Source organism: Rhinoderma darwinii, chromosome 1 (genome assembly GCF_050947455.1).
Source record: "Rhinoderma darwinii isolate aRhiDar2 chromosome 1, aRhiDar2.hap1, whole genome shotgun sequence".
Taxonomy (NCBI): domain Eukaryota; kingdom Metazoa; phylum Chordata; class Amphibia; order Anura; family Rhinodermatidae; genus Rhinoderma; species Rhinoderma darwinii.
Window position 1 is genome coordinate 273869793 of NC_134687.1, and position 21405 is coordinate 273891197.

The 21405-nt window shown below is 42.0% G+C and overlaps 1 protein-coding gene across 2 annotated transcripts in view; it reads left to right on the forward strand.

Moving 5' to 3' along the window:
* Positions 1 to 21405, forward strand: part of TJP3 (tight junction protein 3) — a 78631-nt gene that overhangs the window by 15559 nt on the left and 41667 nt on the right. Inside the window, exons 1-4 of one of the 2 annotated variants that reach the window (XM_075864122.1) lie at positions 12147 to 12234; positions 15115 to 15171; positions 17228 to 17352; positions 19020 to 19122. In XM_075864122.1, the coding sequence (XP_075720237.1) occupies positions 12217 to 12234; positions 15115 to 15171; positions 17228 to 17352; positions 19020 to 19122 (303 nt within the window). In that variant the 5' untranslated portion in view covers positions 12147 to 12216. Of the gene's footprint in view, positions 1 to 12146; positions 12235 to 15114; positions 15172 to 17227; positions 17353 to 19019; positions 19123 to 21405 lie in introns of those variants that run through there. The other variant, XM_075864130.1, reaches the window with a different exon arrangement.

Here is a 21405-nt window from a genome sequence, read left to right on the forward strand (position 1 = left end):
GCCTATAGAAATTAATGGGCCCGTAATTACGGGTGAAAAATATGGTCATGTGCCACTATGGCAAATGAGTCTAGTTGTGCATTTTAAGGGTATGTGCACACAAAATAAAAAACGTCTCAAAATACGGAGCTGTTTTCAAGGGAAAACGGCTCTGGATTTTCAGACGTTTTTTTAAGCAAACTCGCGTTTTTTACAGCAGTTTTTGGAGCTGTTTTTCAATAGTCTATGAAAAATGGCTCCAAAAACCGCTCAAGAAGTGACATGCACTTTTTATTCGTGGGCATTTTTTTTTTTTTTTTTTTTTATGCTTCCGATTTTTCGGCAGAAAATAAGCCGTGTGAACATACCCTAAAGGGATATATTGCAGAAAAGTTTGTTATACTCGTTGTTCAGATGGTTTCCCTTACTGATAGGCAGTTTATTTTATGTAGCTTTTGCAGTACATATTTTTTTTATTACATTTGGTTACTTTACCTGTCTATTAGAAGCCAGTATCAGTAAAAAAATTTAGCAGTGCCTGATTTTTTTACATGGACTGCTAAGCCTTTTTTGACTTCTTGTAGTATTTCCAGCTGTGATTTAGGCTAGATTCAGACGGGCGTTGCGCATCTCGGACGTGAAAAACGCCTGTCTGAGGTGCATCCCCCCCCCATAGACTAGAGTCTATGGAGGGATGCGTGAATGATGAAAAAATAGGACATGTCCTATATTCTCACGGACCCATCACATGGTCCATTTAAACAACGGCCGTGTTAAATTAAATAGGTCCATGTGACGCCCGGTGTGAATAAGGCCTTCGAGTTTATAGAGACTCAGGGCACTTATAATGTGGTGACAATCTCCTATATACTAAGTTAGAAAGATAAAAACAAGACACGGCGCCACATAGTGCAATAAAGCGAGGGAGTATAGTGAGCAATATGACCACAAGAAAATTGCTCACCTTGGAGAATGGATACCGGTAGGTATCAAAAAAGCAAGAAGCTGCAGCCAGGTCCGTACACATGCAAAAGTGTTTTGCTGTCAAGGTAGATATTTGAGATGATTGAGTTTGGCCTGATGAAGACGCCGGTCCGGCGTCGAAACGCGTAGCCCTGTCTTTACAAATAAATATTATTTATTTATTTCATTGCCTCGACATCCTACTTAGCAGCGCCGGTGGTCCTTTTTCCTGAATCATCTCAAAAATCTCCTATATAAGAAGATTGGCGCTATAATGTAGGTGACAGTAATTCTTATTTCGAAAATCGATCTATTTGAAACCACTTTATGAAGGATTTTTAGCTTTAAAGGAAATGTGTCCCTAGAAAAAATTTTTTTTTTTTTTTTAGTTAAACAATTAGTGTATGGGTTGCTCTACATTGTTCTAATTTTTTTCACGAGTCAGGAAATATTATAAATTAGATTCTAATTTATATTTCCCAGCGCTGGTCACTAGATGGAGCAATTCCCAAAATTGCAGCATTGCATGTGGTAAAGCAACCACATTGCTTTATGCTGCAAAATTTGGGAATACTCACTCGCTCTAGTGAGCTCTCAGAATCCCCCTCCTTTATCCTGGCTAGTGCCGGGAGAAACGAGGGGATTGAACGGTCAAACCTCCTACACTGTGTGTCGCCAATTTTTGAGCTAACACACAGTGTAGTAGGTTAACATACAGTAGTAAACACACAGTAAAACACTTACATACACAGACCTAACTTACCTGCTCCTGCCGCCGCCGCTCCCTCCGGTCCGTCCGCTCCGTCTGCTACCTCCGCTCCAAGTGCACAAGTCCGGAAGCCGCGACCGCAAGTAGTAATCTTACTGTCCGGCCGCGACTTCCGGTCCACAAGAAAATGGCGCTGGACGCCGCACAGTTCAATTTGGACTGTGTGGGAGCGGCGCATGCGCCGTTCCCACACAGACGGCGTACAGTATAGTGGATGGAACGGGCCCCGTTCGCATTCACTATGGGACTGTAGCTGCCGTATTCCATGTCTGTATGTGTCGTTAATTGACACATACAGAGATGGAAAAAAAAATGGCAGCCCCCATGGACCAGAAAAAGTGAAAAAATAAAAAAAAGTAAAACACAAACACACAAATAAATAAAAAAAAATTGTTTTAATAAAACACTAAAAGCAAATTGATCTAAAAAATGTTTTTGCCGTGACACTGGTCCTTTAAGCTAATGAGTTTCTTAATGCCCAAGTGGGCGTGTTTTACTTTGGTCATCGTCATACACTCCTCTGTACAACGGCCACTTGGTCTAATCCGCGTCATACACTTCTCTCCATTCATTTACACTGCACTATCGATATAGTTATATCGTTATGTGCAGCTACATACACAAACACTAACATTACTGCAGTGTCCGGATAATGAATATACATCACTACCAGCCTGGAGGTGATGTTTATTCAGAATTCTGACATGTCTGTAGCGTCTCTGAGATTTACAGCAAGGCAAGCGTAATGTCGCAAGATTACGATGTAATCTGTCATTTCAAACGAGATTACGCTTGCCTTGCTGGAATCTCACAGAAAAGATTCAGAAGTGGTCAGGATTCTGAATACACATCACGTCCAGGCTGGTAGTGATGTATATTCATTATCCGGACACTACAGTAATGTTAGTGTTTGTGTATGTAGCTGCACATAGCGATATAGCTATATCGCTATCTGCAGTGTAAATGAATGGAGAGAAGTGCATGACGCTGATTGGTCAGCGTCATACACTCCTCCTGTACTACGCCCACTTGGTCTAAAGTAAAACACGCCCACTTGGGCATTAAGAAACTCATTAGCATAAAGCTAAAAATCGCTCATAAAGTGGTTCAAAATAGATTTTTTTAAATAAAAAGCATTACTGTCACCTACATTATAGTGCCCATCTCCTTATATAGGAGATAGGGCACTTCTAATGTGGCGACAGTCTCTTTAATGCCCTGTTCACACGGAATTTTTTGCAGGAGGAAAATTCTGCCTCAAAATTCCGTTTGGGATTTTGAGGCAGATTTTGACCTGCCTGCACGGCGTTTTCCGCGATTTTCGCAGCGCCCATTGAGTGCTACGGGCAAAAAACGCCGCGAAATACGCTTTCTCTGCCTCCCATTGATGTCAATGGGAGGTCCGAGGCATAAATACCCGAAGATAGGGCAGGACGCTTCTTTTTACCGCAAGACTGTTTTTCCGCTCGCGGCAAAAAAACTCCTCGGCCTCCCATTGAAATCACTGGGAGGCATTTTTGGCAGTTTTTTGGCGCGGTTTCCGCGTCAAACGTGTCAAAAATCTCTGTGTGAACAGGGCCTTATACTGCTGGAGTTGGACGACTAAAGGCTCATTCAGCGCGATACTCGTCCGTGTGCTGTGCGTTGAAACAACGCACAGCACACTGACTGATTTCAATTGGGCCATTCACACATGCGTCGTTTATGACGCAGCATGTGTCCATTGCGTGAAACTCCCTGCTTGTCTTATATTGGTGCGTTTCACACACCTAGCCGCCTGTTGAAGTCAATGGGTGCGTGGAAACCACGGACAGCACACAAACGCATATCCGTGTGCTGTCCGTGTTTCACGCATCAATTACATTGAAAAAAAAAAAGTGCTTGTAAAACACATGCCACACGCAAAGCGCACTGATGCAAAAACGCAATGCACACTGACAGACTTATGCACGTTTTTTACCATCGTTTTCCGTTTGCATTACCATTGAATGGTAACTCTTCCGTTGCTAATGGTTTCCGTTTTTCTTCTTTCCATAGGGTTTCTGTTTTTTGGTGGAAACAATAGAACAGTCGACTACGTTCCACCACGTTTCCGTTTTTTTGGCACAATCCATGGCGGAGACAAACGGAAACCATTAGCAACGGATGTGTTACCATTGAATACAATGGTAATGCAAATGGAAAGCTATGGTTTCCGTTTGTGGGTTCCCCTGACGGAAAGGTCTGACGGAACCCCAACGCCGATGTGAACGAAGCCTAAACCTAAAGTCTGCAGCTTTTGAAAGTGACGTGTTATTAAAACAGCTGCTCATATGTTAAGGTCCACTTTGCGCACACAAGCTATTTTGCTGGCGTTTTAAACTGCAACACTAGAAGTTTTAAATTTAATTTTTTTTGTGGCGTTTTTCATTTAGTGTCATTTTGTATACGCTTTTCTTTTTTTTTTTTTTTTTCGTTTTGGAAGTCCTATAGAGAATTTATGGAAAAAATGCAATACCCAGAGCATGCTGCATTTCGGAAAAAAAACGCCACTAACCACAAAATTGCCTCAAACGCCACAAACCAAAACGCAGTAGTGTTTAGTGCATTTGATATTTTACTATAGACTTTAATGTATCTGGCCACACATAAAACTGCTTGAAAAAGCAGTTAAAAACGCCATGAATAATGCAGCAAAATGCTATGTGAAATCAGCCTTCAGGAATTTGCAGGAAGGTTAAAATCTGCCTCTCCGTTTCTTGCCGCGTTTCTTGCGGCCATTGAGCGCTGCGGGCAAAAGACGCTGCGAAAAACTCTTTCTGCCTCCCAATGATTTCAATGGGATGGCACAGACCCAAATGCAGGAAGAAAGAGCAAAACGCGATCGCTGCATTTAAGCTGTTTGCAGCTCATCGGAACTCCAGCAATGAAATTGCCGGGGTTCCAGTGGCTGCAATGGCAACCGGAGGCCTAATACTGGCCTCCCGGTCTGCCTAGCACGGAAGCATTCCAGGAACCACCCGGCGGCGGAGCCTATAAAGGCTTCCGTAGCCGACGGCGATATGGCGCCGGCTCAGGAGCTGAGCCGGCGTCGGCTCAGGAGCTGAGCCGGCGTCGGCTCAGGAGCTGAGCCGGCGTCGGCTCAGGAGCTGAGCCGGCGTCGGCTCAGGAGCTGAGCCGGCGTCGGCTCAGGAGCTGAGCCGGCGTCGGCTCAGGAGCTGAGCCGGCGTCGGCTCAGGAGCTGAGCCGGCGTCGGCTCAGGAGCTGAGCCGGCGTCGGCTCAGGAGCTGAGCCGGCGTCGGCTCAGGAGCTGAGCCGGCGTCGGCTCAGGAGCTGAGCCGGCGTCGGCTCAGGAGCTGAGCCGGCGTCGGCTCAGGAGCTGAGCCGGCGTCGGCTCAGGAGCTGAGCCGGCGTCGGCTCAGGAGCTGAGCCGGCGTCGGCTCAGGAGCTGAGCCGGCGTCGGCTCAGGAGCTGAGCCGGCGTCGGCTCAGGAGCTGAGCCGGCGTCGGCTCAGGAGCTGAGCCGGCGTCGGCTCAGGAGCTGAGCCGGCGTCGGCTCAGGAGCTGAGCCGGCGTCGGCTCAGGAGCTGAGCCGGCGTCGGCTCAGGAGCTGAGCCGGCGTCGGCTCAGGAGCTGAGCCGGCGTCGGCTCAGGAGCTGAGCCGGCGTCGGCTCAGGAGCTGAGCCGGCGTCGGCTCAGGAGCTGAGCCGGCGTCGGCTCAGGAGCTGAGCCGGCGTCGGCTCAGGAGCTGAGCCGGCGTCGGCTCAGGAGCTGAGCCGGCGTCGGCTCAGGAGCTGAGCCGGCGTCGGCTCAGGAGCTGAGCCGGCGTCGGCTCAGGAGCTGAGCCGGCGTCGGCTCAGGAGCTGAGCTGGCGTCGGCTCAGGAGCTGAGCTGGCGTCGGCTCAGGAGCTGAGCCGGCGTCAGCGGTGGATATGAGCTGTATGTTACAGCTGACATCCACATGTAACGGCACGAACCGGAGCTAGCTCCGATCCCTGCCATTAACCCCTTCGTTGCCCTGCCATTAACCCCTTTGTTGCAGCGATCGCTGCATCTTAGAGGTTGCTAGCAGATCGCCTTCCCTGCTATGCAATCAGGGCTGCCGATGCTGCTATGGCAACAGGAAGCCTAACAATGGCCTCCTGCTCTGCAATTACGGAAGCCGATTAGGCCCCGCCGGGAGGCGAAGCCTAATCGGCTTGCTGTCAGTGTATGCCTGACAGATCTAATACATTGCACTACATAGTGCAATTTATTAGAAAAAAAAAATATCTGATAGTTGGACCCTTCAAGTGTAAAAAAAAAAAAAGTTTTAAAACCGTATAATTAAAAGTTTCAAGTAATAAAATAAGACACAATTGCCCTGTTCCCTTATCAAGTCCTTTTATTATTGGAAAAAATAAACCATACATATTTGGTATCGCCGCATCTGTAACCGCCTCAACGATAAAAATATTATGTTATTTATTCCACGCGGTGAACGGTGTAAAAAACAATACCAGAATTTCTGTTTTTTGGTAACTTTGCCCTACACATATTGGAATAAAAAGTGATCAAAAAGTTGCATTTATACAAAAATGGTACCAATAAAAACTATAGCTCGTCTCGCAAATAAACAAGCCCTCATACAGCTCAATAGACAAAAAAGTTAAAGGGAATGGTGGCACACAGTGTAGGAGGTTTGACCATTCAACCCCCTCCTTTCTCCTGGCACTAGCCAGGATAAAGGAGGGGGGATTCTGTGAGCTCACTAGAGCGAGTGTCTCTCCTCAAATTTTGCAGCATAAAGCAATGTGGTTGCTTTACCACATGCCAATGCTGCAATTTTGGGAATTGCTCCCTCTAGTGACCAGCACTGGGAAATGTTATAAATTAGAATCTAATTTATAATATTTCCTGACTTGTGAAAAAATTTAAAAAATTTGAACAATGTTTAATCACTTATACACTAACTGTTTAACTAAAAAAAAAAAATAAATTCTAGTGACACATTCCCTTTAATCGACACATACGGAGATGAAAGAAAAATGGCAGCCCCCCCATAGTGAAGAAAAAGTTAGAAAATAAAAAAAAAAGAGACACACACATAAATTTTTTATTTTTTTTAAATAAAACACTAAAAGCAAATTGATTATAAATATATTTATTTTTTTCGCGACACCCTTCCTTTAAAACTTTATGGTTCTCACAACTTGGCGACAGAAAAAGTACATTCTTTTTACAAAAGTAATTTTATTGTGCAAAAAGTTGTAAAACATAATAAAATGCTATAAATTTGGTATCGCCGGAATCGTATGCCTGCCAAAAAATAGGATAAAAAGTGATCAAAAAGTCGCTTATACCCCAAAACGGTACCAATAATAACTACATCTCGTCATGCAAAAAAATAGCCCTCATATCACTACGTCTATGAAAAAATAAAATTAGTTAAGGCTTCCATAAGTCGGGAAATAAAAAATATGCAGTTGTGCCGGCCCGAGGGGAACATTTCTTTTTCAAGAGGCGAATTATGAAGGTCCTAAAATTAGGGAACCACGAAGGGTAGGGCCCAAACATTTCCGCTGGAAGCGAGGGCGTCCGTATTATACCAGGACAATGCTTCCCAGCAAAATTCCCCAAACTACAAAGGTTCGGAGTGTGGACCAAAAGGGGGATAAGAAAGGACACCATTTATCAGTGCGAAACCGGCCTGTGCAGAAAGGATTGCTTCACAGTGTAACACACATCCATGGATTATTTTATTGTTTACCCCATTATTACACCACCTGACTATGCCCCTTATGTACTCTGCCCAGCTTACATATGCCCCCACATTATAAACGAAAACACCAGCAATACTCAAACAAATCTACCGAGCAAATCCACGCTCCAAGAGCCAAATGGTGCTCCCTCCCCTCTGAACCCTACAGCGTGCCCAAACAGCAGTTTACTTCCACATATATGGTGTTGCCATACCCGGGAGAACCCTTTTAACAATTTTTGGGGTGTGTGTCTCTAGTGGCACAAGCTGGGCACGACATAATAGCCACTGAAGTAGCATATCTAGGGAAAAATTTAAATTTTTACTTTTCACCTTCCGCAGCACAATCATTTTATGAAAAAGACCTGTGGGGTGAAGATGCTCACTACACCTCTTAATAAATGCCTTGAGTGGTGCAGTTTCCAAAATGGCGTCACTTGTCAGGGGTTTCTTTTATTATTTCACATCAGAGCCTCTGCAACTGTGAACCAATACTTTATATGTCGCCAAATTAGGCCTCAATTTTACATGGTACTCTTTCACTCCTGAGACCTGTCAAATGTCCAGGCAAAAGATTAGGGCCACAAGTAGGGTGTTTCTAAAACCGGGAAACACCGCAGAATAATCAGAGAGCTGTCTTGTTATGGTGGCACAAGCTGGGCACCACATATTGGCATATCTATGGAAAAAATCCCATTTTCACTCTGCAACATCGAGCGCACATTAATTTCTGCAAAACCTGCGGGGTTAACATGCTTACTTCACCCCTAGGTGACAAAATGTGGTCACTTGCAAATGCGACATAGCGCCCAAAAACCAATCCAGTAAAATTTGCACTCCAATAGCCAAATCGCACTCCTTCCCTTCTGAGCCCTACTGTGTGCCCAGAAAGCAGTTTATTACCACATATGGGATATTGCCATACTCCGGGAGAAATTGCTTTACAAATTTTGCGGTGCTTTTTTTCCTTTAGTCGTTGTGGAAATAAAAAATAGCTAAACCTACATTTTCTTGGAAAAAATGTAGATTATAACTTTTACGGCCTAATTCCAATAATTTCTGCAAAAAACCTGTGCGGTCAAAATACTCACTTTACCTCTAGATCATTTCCTCAATGGGTGTAGTTTCAAAAATGGGGTCACCTGTGGGGGGTTTCCACTATTTTGTCCCCTCAGGGGCTTTGCAAATACGACATGGCCTCCGCAAACCATTCCTTCTAAATTTGAGCACCAAAAGCCAGATATCGCTCTTTCACTTCTAAGCACTGGCGTGTGTCCAAAGCCGCCGTTTATGACCTCGTGGGGTATTGTTTTACTCGGGAGAAATTACTTTACAAATTTTGCGGTGCTGTTTTTTCCTTTTAGTCTTTGTGGAAATAAATAAAAAAAATTAGCTACACCTACATTTCTTTGAAAAAATGTAATTTAAATTTTTATGGCCTACTTCCATTAATTTCTGCAATGAACCTGTGGGGTGAAAATGTTCACTATACCCCTAGATAATTTCCTTGAGGGGTGTAGTTTCCCAAATGGGGTCACTTTTGGGGCATTTCTACTGTTTTGGCACTACAAAGACCTCTTCAAACCTGACATTGTGCATAAAATATATTCTAAAAAAAAGACCCAAAATCCTCTAGGTACTGCTTTGCTTCTGAGGCCGGTGCTTCAGTCTATTACCACACTACGCCTACATGTGGGATATTTCCTAAACCTGCAGAACCTGGGCAATAAATATGGAGTTGCGTTTCTTTGGTAAAATCTTCTGTTACAAAAAAAAATTGACTATTAATTTCTACAAAAAAAGATGAAATTTTTAAGTTTCACCTCTACTATGTTTTAATTCCTGTGAAACCTATAAAGGGTTAAGAAACTGTCTAAATGCTGTTTTGAATACCTTGAGGGATGAAGTTTATAAAATGGGGTGACTTATTGGGGGTTTCTAATATATAAGGCCCTCAAAGCCACTTCACAACGTAAATGGCCTCTGTAAAAATAGCCTTTTGACATTTTCTTGAAAATGTGAGAAATTGCTGCTAACGTCCTAGAAAAATAAAAGTATGTTCAAAAAACAATGCCAATTTAGACATATGGAGGATGTTAATTAGCGACTATTTTGTGTGGTATAACTGCCTGTCTTACAAGCAGATACATTTACATTTAGAAAAATGAGCATTTTTGCAATTTTTTGCTAAATTTTGGTGTTTTTCACAAATACTGAATGTATCGAGCAAATTTTGCCAGTAACATAAAGTCCAATGTGTCACGAGAAAACAATCTCAGAATCACTTGGATAGGTGAAAGCATTCCGAAGTTGTTACCACATAAAGTGAAACCTGTCAGATTTGAAAATTGAGGCTCTATCAGGAAGGTCAAAAGCGGCCAAAGAGGGAAGGGGTTAATGTTGAGTTGAGTGACAGAACATTGCTGTTTACTATGTAGCATGGGTGAGGTGCCCATTGAACAACTACACTTCCCATCCTCTTCAATTCTTCTGATTCACCCATATTAACAGGAAATGTGACATTATGTTTGTACAATTAGGCAGCCGTATTGTGTGATCTAAAACAATAGATGGGCTGGACAGTCACTTCTCTGTTTGCTATACAATGAGACACAAAACTGAATAGTAGTTTGTTTACACCCCCCCCCCCCCCCCACACACACACACACACACACACACACCACCATACAAGTATTCATCCAAAAAGACCAAAAATTATAGGGCATATTACCAGTGTGTAATGATAGGAAAAATGGAGAGATGAGGTGGTCTCATTGGTGAGAAAATGTATGTGGCCTGTATAAATTTTTCTGTCAATTGTCATTATACAATTCTTGTATGTAGTAAATGTAGCTGTGTATGTCCCTTTCCTGATTTACCATATATTTCTGCAGAGATCAGACCAGGATAAGTGTCTGAAGGAAACTGCTGGCCATACTCATGAGATGGCTGAAGGTGGCCATACCCATTCTAATTCTCCCAACTCCTCAATAAACATAAATTCTCATCTTGGGCACCTTTATGCTTGTTTGACTATCAGTTATTTCTTCTGTCCCCACCATAAACATTCACAGTCAGCTTGTCAACAATCGTAGGATTGGCATGTTGTAATCCAACATCTGCCATCAGGTTGCCACTGAAATTGGTGTGTATGGCCAACTTTAATGTGCATGAGTGACGTCCAATGGTATCTAAAGTATAAAATGTATAATCTGATAAATCTTTAGGTCAGTATGGAAGATCATTTTATTTGCAGACAGAAACTGTTAGACTCTAACATTACGTTAGAACCCTACTTTTAGTGTATACGCGAAACCTATTCTTAGGGCTCTATTCAGTTGTTTTGGGCTTTGTTAGTCTGATATACATCAGTCTAAGTCGACTGGTTTTCTCTGCATAGGCATCCCGGAAAAAATGTATGCTGTGAGATGGTCTATGTGGTACATCGGGCACCAGTGGTAACCGTCACACGGTGGATCTGAGAGCGCGTTGTGGCTTCAGTTATAAACTGAATACAAAACGAAAAAATGCGTTCGAGCCTAAGCTTGTCGGCTGATCAAATGATCAGAAGGAATTTCTATTTCGGAGTGAACAGTGCAGTTTTTGAAGAAAAAATAAATAATTGCCTCAGTAAAATTTGTATTCCAGTCAGATAATGGTGAGATCTGATAATAATGACGACAGCAGTTAATACTACTAAAAGTGTAAATTGTCATGCATTCTAGATCGTTGTAATTATTTCTATGTGTAGATAGATCTTAAGGCCCTTTTACACCGGCCAATTATCTGGCAAACGAGCGTTCATAGAATACTCGTTCCCGATAATTGCCCTGTTTACAGAAACGGTCATTCATCGGCAGAACATATAGTTTTAAATGTCTTAAATATTATCGTTGTCAACAGAGATGCGCTGCTGACATAACGATGTATGAGGACGAGGGATCGGAGTAACGAGTGCCCATACTATCTCCTTTTGACAGGAGCAAACGAGCGCCGATCAACAAGCTGTGTCAGTGGTCGGCGCTTGCTTATCAATGGTGAGGGAAACGGAAGCTAAGGTTTCCGTTGAGGGGTTAACCTGACAGCAACCTCAGACGGAACCCTTCAGCGGAAAGGTGATGTGAACACAGCCTTAGGGTTCCCTGTTATCAGCCACTATAGGATAAGACTGTAATGTTGTTCAGTAGGATTACTGATAAGTCTGTATACCACTGCCCCATGATCACTACTTCCCCACACTTACGTTCATGTTGGTAAATAATATTAGCAGCTCTTGTTAAGCACTGCACTTCTATAAACTGTAGACTTTAACGTCCCTTTAACCGCATAGCAGTACTACAGCTTGGTGTCCTATAATAACAACTATAGTGTATCATGTATCCGCGCAGTAAGGAAACTCTTGATCTGCATGTCTTGGCTACGCTATGAGCCACAAAGAATAAAATCATTGAAACCATAAGCCATGCAATATGATCAAATAAATCGCTGTTCACACACAGGAATGTCATTCCCCGGGTGTTGCTGAAAGTGACTAACCACATATACATGTCACTGTAGTCCTAGAAAGACACCTTATCCCTCCTTATTTACTCTGCTTTCCACCTGCTTCCCGTCCTGACTCCCCGCCTTCTAAATATGCCTTCCTGTGTCACTGTGGGAGGGCACCTTCTGGAGAAAAACACAAGTGTGCAGGTGAGGCTGGAAGTAGCCCTCCCCCCTCCGTGCACCCATCTATATCCCCTGGCTAAGGCATCACACAGATTGTCAGGACTATTGTGGGATCCGGGATGGCAGTAAGGTTTCAGGTAAGTCCTAGCATGTTTTCCATACACAGGTAGCACGTAATAATGGGGAGTAAGTAAAGGTGTTTATAGGATCGATCCTCAACCAGCGCCAGTTTAAAAGGAAACTTCACCAGCACAACTTCAAGGAGATTAAGAGGTTAACTTTGAAAATTGGTATAAGGATAGGGTGCTTGTTAAAAGACAGGTAAGGAAATCTGTCACCGTTTACTCATCTTTTTGATGTGTTATTTATCCAAATGCTAAGTGAACTGTCTGACATATCATTGTGGATTTAGTTACTTGTTTAGCCACTTTATTAGCTTGTGCTATTGCATTTTAATGGATTTTAATATGATACTATTACCTGCTGTCGTCTTTTGTGGTAAAATGTGTAGTTCCTTTTTGTTTTTAATACACTGGTTTAGAGGTAAACTATGTGGGCGAAAGTATGTGGATACCGGACCATCACACTTATAACAGCTTGCTAGGCATTCCATTCCAAAGCCATTGGCGTTAATATTTAGTTGGCACCCTTTTGTTGCTATGACCGTTTCCGCTCTTCTGGGAAGGCTTTCCACAAGATTTTGGAGTGCGTCTATGGGAAATGTGCTCATTCAGCCAGAAGAGCATTTGTGGGGTCAGACACTGACGTTGGAAGAAAGGGTCTGGCTTGCAATCGCCGGTCAATGGGATAGAGGTCAGGGCTCTGCGCATGCCACTTGAGTTCCTCCACATCAAACTCACCCACCCATGCCTTTATGGAACTTGCTTTGTGCACTGGGGCACAGTCCTGCTGGAACAGAAAAGGGCCTTCTCCAAACTGTTCCCACAAAGTTGATACCATGCAACTGTCCAAAATGTCTTTGCGTGCTGTAGCATTAATAATAAAATGAATTATTGTTCCAGCTCAGCGGTGTCCAGCATCTTCAGTGATCCAGTGCACGGACCTCGCACTGGCCCAGGTGTCTTCCACAGTAGCAAAAACACAAAGGTATGATCCAGCACTTTGTTTGAAACGCCAACTGGTGCTATGACTAAGAATGCAGTTGGCGTTTGAAACGCGTAAGCGTACTGGTCCTTTGTCTTTATGTGCTGGGTGGATTTATAATGTTTATAAAATAAAGTCCTGAGATTTCTTCACAAAGTGCTGGATCATATCTTTTTTTTTATGCTGACATTAATGATAACCTTCACTGCAAATAAGGGCCCTAGCCCAAATCTGAAAACGAGCCCCGGACCATTATCCAAACTATGGGAAAAGCGTTAAGGGGAGCATACTTTTTTTTTTTCTTTCTTTTTCTTCTTCTTACCGATGGGAAGGGGGAAAATGGATGGCCACATTTGCGCATGGTCGACTAAAATATGCAACAACTTTATTTAGAGGCATTCGCTTTTGTATGAATGTGTTGCATCTTACTCCAACTTTCTATTAAGATTAGCGTTTCATGAGTTTTCATGATCGACCGTTTTGTGACTGAGCTATTATTCCTAGATACTTCATTCACCAGGGCAGATCTAGCAGATCAGAATTTTCACAAACTGACTTGTGGCATAGTGTAGTTCTTCAGTATCACCCATACCACTATCCATGTTTGTCTATGGAAATTACATGACTGTGTGCTTGATTAATGCATCTGGTGTGGCTGAAACCTCCAAATTCAATTATTAGGTGGGGAATCCATATACTTTTGGCCATATAGGGTATGTAGGCTCAAATTGCAGGGACTGCATTATTAACCGTCTTAAATGATTTAATTTTCAAAATCAGATGCAAGTAATCTGGATAAGGATAAATAAAATTTGGCCAAAGGGTAGCGTGTGTTCTTTAGACAAATTCTAGCGTAGTATGAATTCTGGTCTGTAGTGTATCCATAGGCTGGAGACACAAGGGCAGAGCGTTTGCCCCCACAGCTGCATTTCTGTATCTTTTGTATTTCTTCTGCATCCAGCAGGTCTATTAATGAAGCAATATAACATAATTGCCTAATATCGGCCTAGGTACAACCAAACTGGTTTTAACAAGGGAGAAACCAGATTTGGTCATCAACTCTGGTGGTATTGTTGGACAGAATTCCATCATTGTGAAGGACAAAATAACGCATCAATGTAGACCTCCTACTGCTGTTTCCCTCCTATACAATAACTGAGGAATGGCGTGGGCTGTCCATGCACCTACCAAAAATGATTTAAAGGGTAACTAAACGTTCAACAAACTTCTGAGATCGATTTCCGGAAGAAGCCGACCAGAAACGAAGCGGCTAAATTCTCGCACGAGCGCTTCTGCCGCTTCATTTTAGCGATTAGTGGGGGTCTTCGTGCTCGGACCTCACCAATCCAAACTTCTGACGTGTCACTATAAGATGTCAGAAGTTTGTTGAACGTTTAGTTACCCTGTAAGTGGCAGGAACTGTTAGGCTGAGTTCACAAGGAGTTTTTTGTCGTTTGGAATTTTGAGGCAGATTTTGATCTGCCTGCCGTTTGCCGCGTTTTTCACTTCGTTTTTTACTCGCGCCCATTGAGCGCCACGGGCGAAATACCCTTTTTCTGCCTCCCATTGATGTTAATGGAAGGTCAGAGGTGTAAATGCCCGAAGATAGGTTATGTCGCTTTTTCCCGTGAGCGTTTATCGCTCGCGGCATTTTAGGCAGTTTTTTGCCGCGTTTTCCCGACGCGGTTTCCGCATCAAAAAAACATGTCTCAAAACTCTGTGTGAACTGGGCCTTAAAAATAGGAGTAAGCTCTGATAACTTATTTTTACTTTATTATTAAATTGCTCTATAATCCAGCCTGTTGGACGGTCTTGGCTGTAAATTTTGGCGTCTGATCTTTTTGAAAAGGTAGCGGTTTGTGTGGAAGTACAACTTTCTTCCCTAATGAATACTGTAATTCTTTTCTAACAAGGTGTCTGAAATGGAGGAGATGACAATATGGGAGCAATATACTGTCACACTGGCCAGGGTAAGTCTCTTGCGTTATTTTACATGTGAATACTATGGAAGAAAGGTCCGATTTTGTTGGCCTGATCTGTATACAGTTTATATTTATGTTAATAGAAGTCATATGTAGCTGTACATGGACCACCTATTGACAGCCAGCGGCTGTTGCGAAGATCTTAACAATTGACTGTATGCAGGAACAAGGAAGGTGGTTTGCTAGGAAAAAACAAAAAATAAAAAGTTCAGTTTGATCCCGTATGGGGGAGTAGCTGTCAACAACTCTGGCATGAATCGGCCCAAAAATGACTCTTAATTTTACACCACGAGAGGACGCCTGATAAAGTAGATAATTAGCAGATACTGGTAAAAATGACTAGATCTGATAATCGTGTCTATACCAACGATATATTGTAAGGTTTCTAGGCACTGATGCTAAATATGTGCCAGGATATAACCCAACTGTCCATGGCATTTTTAGTATTGCTGTCCACTTATGTGATGCCACTTTAACAAGAGCATCTTTTGACACTTTTTATGCCAAAAATGAATGTAGGATAGATGAAGGTCCTCTGGGACCTTGCTTATGGGGGGAACAGAGTACCCCTTTCTTTTGGGAGTAAGGTGATTATAGCTGAGGATTGTTTGGTTACCAAATGTACATGGTTTTTACAGTTCTTAATGTTAGAATAATTGCAAAATTATGAGCTTTTGTGGCATGGTGTCTCAAATGTTTGTTGGCCCAGGACAACCTCAACATAAAATGATGTTTATACATGGCTAGTGTATGTGTGTACCTAAAATGGGGTAATTAGATTGTGAGCATTACTTTGGGAAAGGAATTTGCGTGAGTGAATATATTCCATGTACACCGCTACGGGACATAGTTATAATAAATGATAAATACATATTTGCATATTAAACAGAATATGCTGGGATGTTTGTGGATGTTAGACTACAGCTTTTCCTGGCCTCTGTCCCAATTGTAGAGCTAGCTATTACCAGCTTACATAAATACTGCCACAGAAATGCCAGGCATAAGCCAAACCACGTAGTGTTAAAAGGATTTAGTAAAATCGCAACCATAGCTGTATAGATATGTGGCTGTATATGAAGGCTAAGTAAGTTTGTACACATCCTAATTTACAGCCTGTATTAGAGCTCCATTCACAATTTTGCAACTAGCTTGTCGACTGACACACCCTTAACAGCTTAAATTGTGTATGTTAGCCATATGCGACAGAAATGTTCCAGACATATACCCTATATGTGGGCCTGACATATGCCAACAAAATGCAACCGGTAACCATAAGGCCCCATGCACACGACCGTAAAAATCGTCAGCAACTATGGACCCATTGACTTCTATTGACCGCGGACACATTCCCGTATATTTACGGGAAGGTGTCCGGGCCTTAGAAGTGTACCGCAAAAGATAGGACATGTCCGTTCTTTTTACATTTACGGGCCGGGCCCCCATACTTTGTATGGCAGCACGGGCCGAGAATGCGTCCGACTGTGCCCGCAATCATGGCCCTTGATTGCGGGCACGGCCGTGTGCATGGCGCCTAAATCAGCAGAATTTTGAATTTACCTTAATTAAGACTTGCGAACGAAGCCTTAGGCAGATTAATATCTGTGGCGGGGTTCCGTTCATGTTTTGATTTTGTCAAAATCAATAGCATAGTAGACTATGCTATCGATACCGTAAAAAAAAAACTGAGGCCTTACGGAGCAGAGACCAGTGGAAACCATTAGCAATGGTAATGCAAACTGAGAGCTAGAGTTTCCGTTCATGGGTTCCCCTGACTAAAAGGTCTGACAGTGCCCATGAAAGGAACCCCGACGCAGATGTGAACGAAGCCTTACATGTATTCCTGAGTAATTTTTCTACCGTTGTTTATTTGAAATACGTTCCACATTTATGCAAACATTGTTTGTGCTACTTTTCGATAACTTGTGTATCATTCATATTCAGAATGATGTTCTTTATCATTTATTCACTTTTACAAAATATTCACAGTGAAGAAAAAATAGAAATCAGTCTCCATGTTTTCATAAAACACCTTGTCTATTTACAGGACACTCGTAGAGGATTTGGCATTGCGATCTCTGGAGGCAGAGATCGGCCATCTAGAACAGATGGAGACAACTCGGTCATTGTGTCAGATGTTGTCCGTGGTGGGCCTGCAGATGGTAGATTACAGTATGTGCAGCTTTATCATTTGTCTTATCCTTTCTATAGCGCCAACATTATTCTTTGGAGATGGCAGTCCAAATTTACTAAGCCGTTTACGGTAGTTTCTGGTTTAAACGTCGCCAAAAAAAAGTTACAAACTGGGAATGCAACAAGATTTTGTTCACATTTGTGACTTTTCTCTTCACTCAAGAAATTTGAAAGTGTGTTGTCTTCAAGGAGATGTAGTTGAAATCACTGAAAGGTGGATATTTCTGGAGCAAATCTTCTCGCTTCAGGTGTAGTTTTGATCTTTTCCCCCAGTTTAACAGGTGAAAATGTGCCAAATTTATAAAAAAAAGTGTGCACCTTTTTAATATAAAAAAATAAAAAATGTAAAGGTAAATTTTATTGAGAACATAAGAATGATGACATAGGTACTACAAAAAAGAAAAGCACAGTAGATGCATAAAAGCAATAGTATATGTACCTATGCATATTTATATAGCATTTTAGTTTTTTAACAAAAAAACAAACCAACATGTAACAAAAACGGCTGACCATTGGTTTACAGAAAAAAATATTTGTAATATTTATCCAGGCATCCACGTGCTTCGTAAGGGAGTTTGAAAAGAGGGAGATTGGAATTAGTGCAGTCCACGCTTGTAACGTAGGCACTTTAGCCTGCTTCCAGTTCAGAAGAATAATCTTCTTTGCATAGAACAATAAAAACATCAGAAGGGATCTTGTAGCGACGTTATGAATAAAAACTTCTACCAGGAGAAGCAAGCAGACTTTAGGGTCCAGTGTACGGGGAAGTCCGATTTTGAACTCTATAAATTCTAGCACTTCTGACCAAAAGTCAGCTAGAATTGGGCACTCCTCAATCTGGCAACGCGGGCATGTAGGAGAGGAGAGCTTCCCCATTCTAAACCGTCTAGGTGGGGTTTAGTAAATTTGGTGGAAGAATTTGATTTGAATGAGCCGATCTCTAGTTGATATCAAGGGACCAATCAAGGCACTCGGCATTTCCGCGTGATTCTCAGTAGATCTAGGGGGTAGGGTCTGGGGCTATCTATCTAAGACTCTGTCAATTTTATTAGAAGAGACCCATAGTAATTGTTTGTAGAGTGTGGACATTGGTTTGGTTAATGTCTCCTGTGTTACCCAGTCCTCCATTAGAGATGTGCGCAACCGTAGATCATAGCCTGCAAATATCGACCAGAGGGCATGTCTAAGCTGAAAGTATCGGAATTTTAAATGAGGTGGAACTTGATGCTTTGTCACTTTTACACAACCCAGAACTATCTTCTCTATCACCACATCCTCCAAAGTCAGTATGTCCAGGTAGGATTGGAGTCTCCCTATGTGTCTCAGAAGTGGATTATACCAAAGAGGCCCTTTTTTAATAATTTTTAGTGCAAATCACTCCAACTATCTTTCACTTGGACTGGCGTAGTAAATGTGGGCCAATGTGCCCACACAACAATTTCATGGAAGCCAGCTGACCTACCAGTATTTCCTTGGGCTGTAGAGGGAAAGTCAGAATGCAGACAAAAAATGGGTGACTATATATTTTGGCTGGGACTTCAAGATTTTATCTCCTGTTTGTTACAGTGGTACCGTTCTTCTATACATTACTTTTACTATCTTTATTCGTTTCACTCTGATCTTAATGTATACTTTGGATTCTGCAGGACCAGAGATCGCATAGTAATGGTAAACGGTGTATCTATGGAAAATGTGACTTCGTCCTTTGCTATTCACACGCTAAAATCCTGTGCCAAAACTGCCAATGTGGTAAGCTGTTATTTTATTTTGTCTGGTATGTTTAGCATAAGTAAGCATTAGCGTTGGAGATCAACCATTGGACCTCATTTGTTAAAATTAAAAAGAGAAAACTGTTGCCCATAGCTACCAATCACAGCTGAGCATTCATCTCTTAAAATACTCTGGAAAAAATAAAAGCTGCACTGTGGTTGCTCCATAAGGCCAGTTTTTTCATCTGGAAAGTTTTGATAACTGAAGAAAAAGTGATGGAGTAACCCATAGCAACGTAATTTCATCAGATTTTTTTTTTTTTCTTTTTTTTTTTTCAAAAGGAAAATGAAAGCAGCAGGTTGAAGCGACTCTCTGGTCTCAAGACAAATTTATAAATGTGATGGTGTATATGGAGTAATATTACCTGGTGCCCTCCAGTTGCCCCCTTATGCCATGGATTCGCCATATTAGGGTCCCCTCTGTGTTGTCCCAAAATGGTCACAGCGCTTCTCGGACGAAGTCTAAGACACTCCCTCTGTTCATGAATTGGACAGAATTGCTTACGTGAGCAGCTCTGGCCAATCCGAGAATAGTGTCTCGGACTCGTAGTCTAAGAAGTACTGCAGCCATTTTAGGACAGCACAGAGGGGACCCTAAAATGGCGAATCCATGGCATAAGGGGGCAAAAGGAGGGCACCAGGTAATATTACTGCATATACCTCATCATATTCAAAATGTTGTCCCGGGACTAGAGGGTCACTTGCAGCTGCTGCTGCCAACAGCAACCAATCATAGTTCAGCTTACATTTTCAAAGTACAAGTTGGAAATTGACAGCTGTGATCTGATTGTTTGCCATGGGGGAAACTGCAGGGTTTTGTTTTTTTTCTTATAGTTTGCACTAGGCCCTGTGTGTTTTGTTCGCTTATAACAACATTCCGTCAGATTTCCAGTTAGGCTACGTTTACACAACATTCGGCAATCGGTTCAACGGGACTGTTTGAATAGGTTAGCTAAACCTATGCCCCAAACACATGCAACTGTATGCTATTGACGCCTATTAAAACCAAAACATATACTGCTCAGCACAACTAATCCTATTGGGTTATTTAATACCTTGCCTAGGGATTTTAGTAGAAATGCCTAGTTATTGACACTTTATTAACAGATTCCTAATTTTTATATATATAGCCTGTAAGTCCGCAATGTTGTCGTCATCCCCCCCCCCCCCCTTCATGAGGCAAAAGTCAATTTTCCTCATCTTAGGGAAAAAATTCTTTCCCGACTCCAAGATGGCAATCCGCATACACCCCTGGACCAACTACCCATCTACAGTAATTCAGTAAACATAACTTGTAGTATTCTTACACTCAAGAAAAGTGTCCCGGCCGCTTTTGAACTCCTTCAGTGAATTCTCTGTATCAACTTCCTCTGGCAGAGCGTTCCATAGTCTCACTGCTCTTACAGTAAAGAACCCCCTTCTATGTTGGTGTAGAAACGCTTTCCTATAGATGTAGAGGATGCCGCATTGTTATAGTTACAGTCCTGGGTATAAGTAGATCATGAGAGAGAGCTCTGTATTAACCTTTGATAAATAAATTAGGTCGCCCCTCATCCGTCTTTCTAAACAAAATAACCCTAATTTTGAGAATCTTTCTGGATGCTGTAGTCCACCCATTCCACCTATAACTTTAGAATGTTAGACAGGTGGAGCAAATTGTGAAACTCTTTTCCTCAAGAGCTTCTTTTATTTATTATTTTCATTGCTTCAGTTTATTGCAACCAGTTTCAAAATACTGTTAATAGATATATTAGATGCAGCTGTTCTTTAATAATCAATGTCTATAACAATTGGTATTTTCAAATACATATATACAATTCAATAATACTTCAGAAATAGATGTGTACAGATTCCAAATAATACAATTCTATACGTTGTCTTTTTATATATAGATATCCAATTTTATGGACCGGAGCCACTGGTGTTTCTTTAGTTCTTATTAAAATATGAATTATCAAACAAGTGCTGAATATATTTTAGATATTTTTCCTGTACACACTGTATTTGATCTATTTAGATCTAGAATAGTCTTTTTGTGAAGTTTTAGCAGCACAGCTAAAATTTTATCTTTTGTATGAAGTCCAAATTTTTATAATATAACTGATACATCAAATATTGGCCATCTGTATTTATCCTACCAATATTTATTATTTGCTTTCTTTTTTCCTTCGTCCTGTATTGTGGGCTTAAAGAGGCTCTGTCACCAGATTTTGCAACCCCTATCTGCTATTGCAGCAGATAGGCGCTGCAATGTAGATTACAG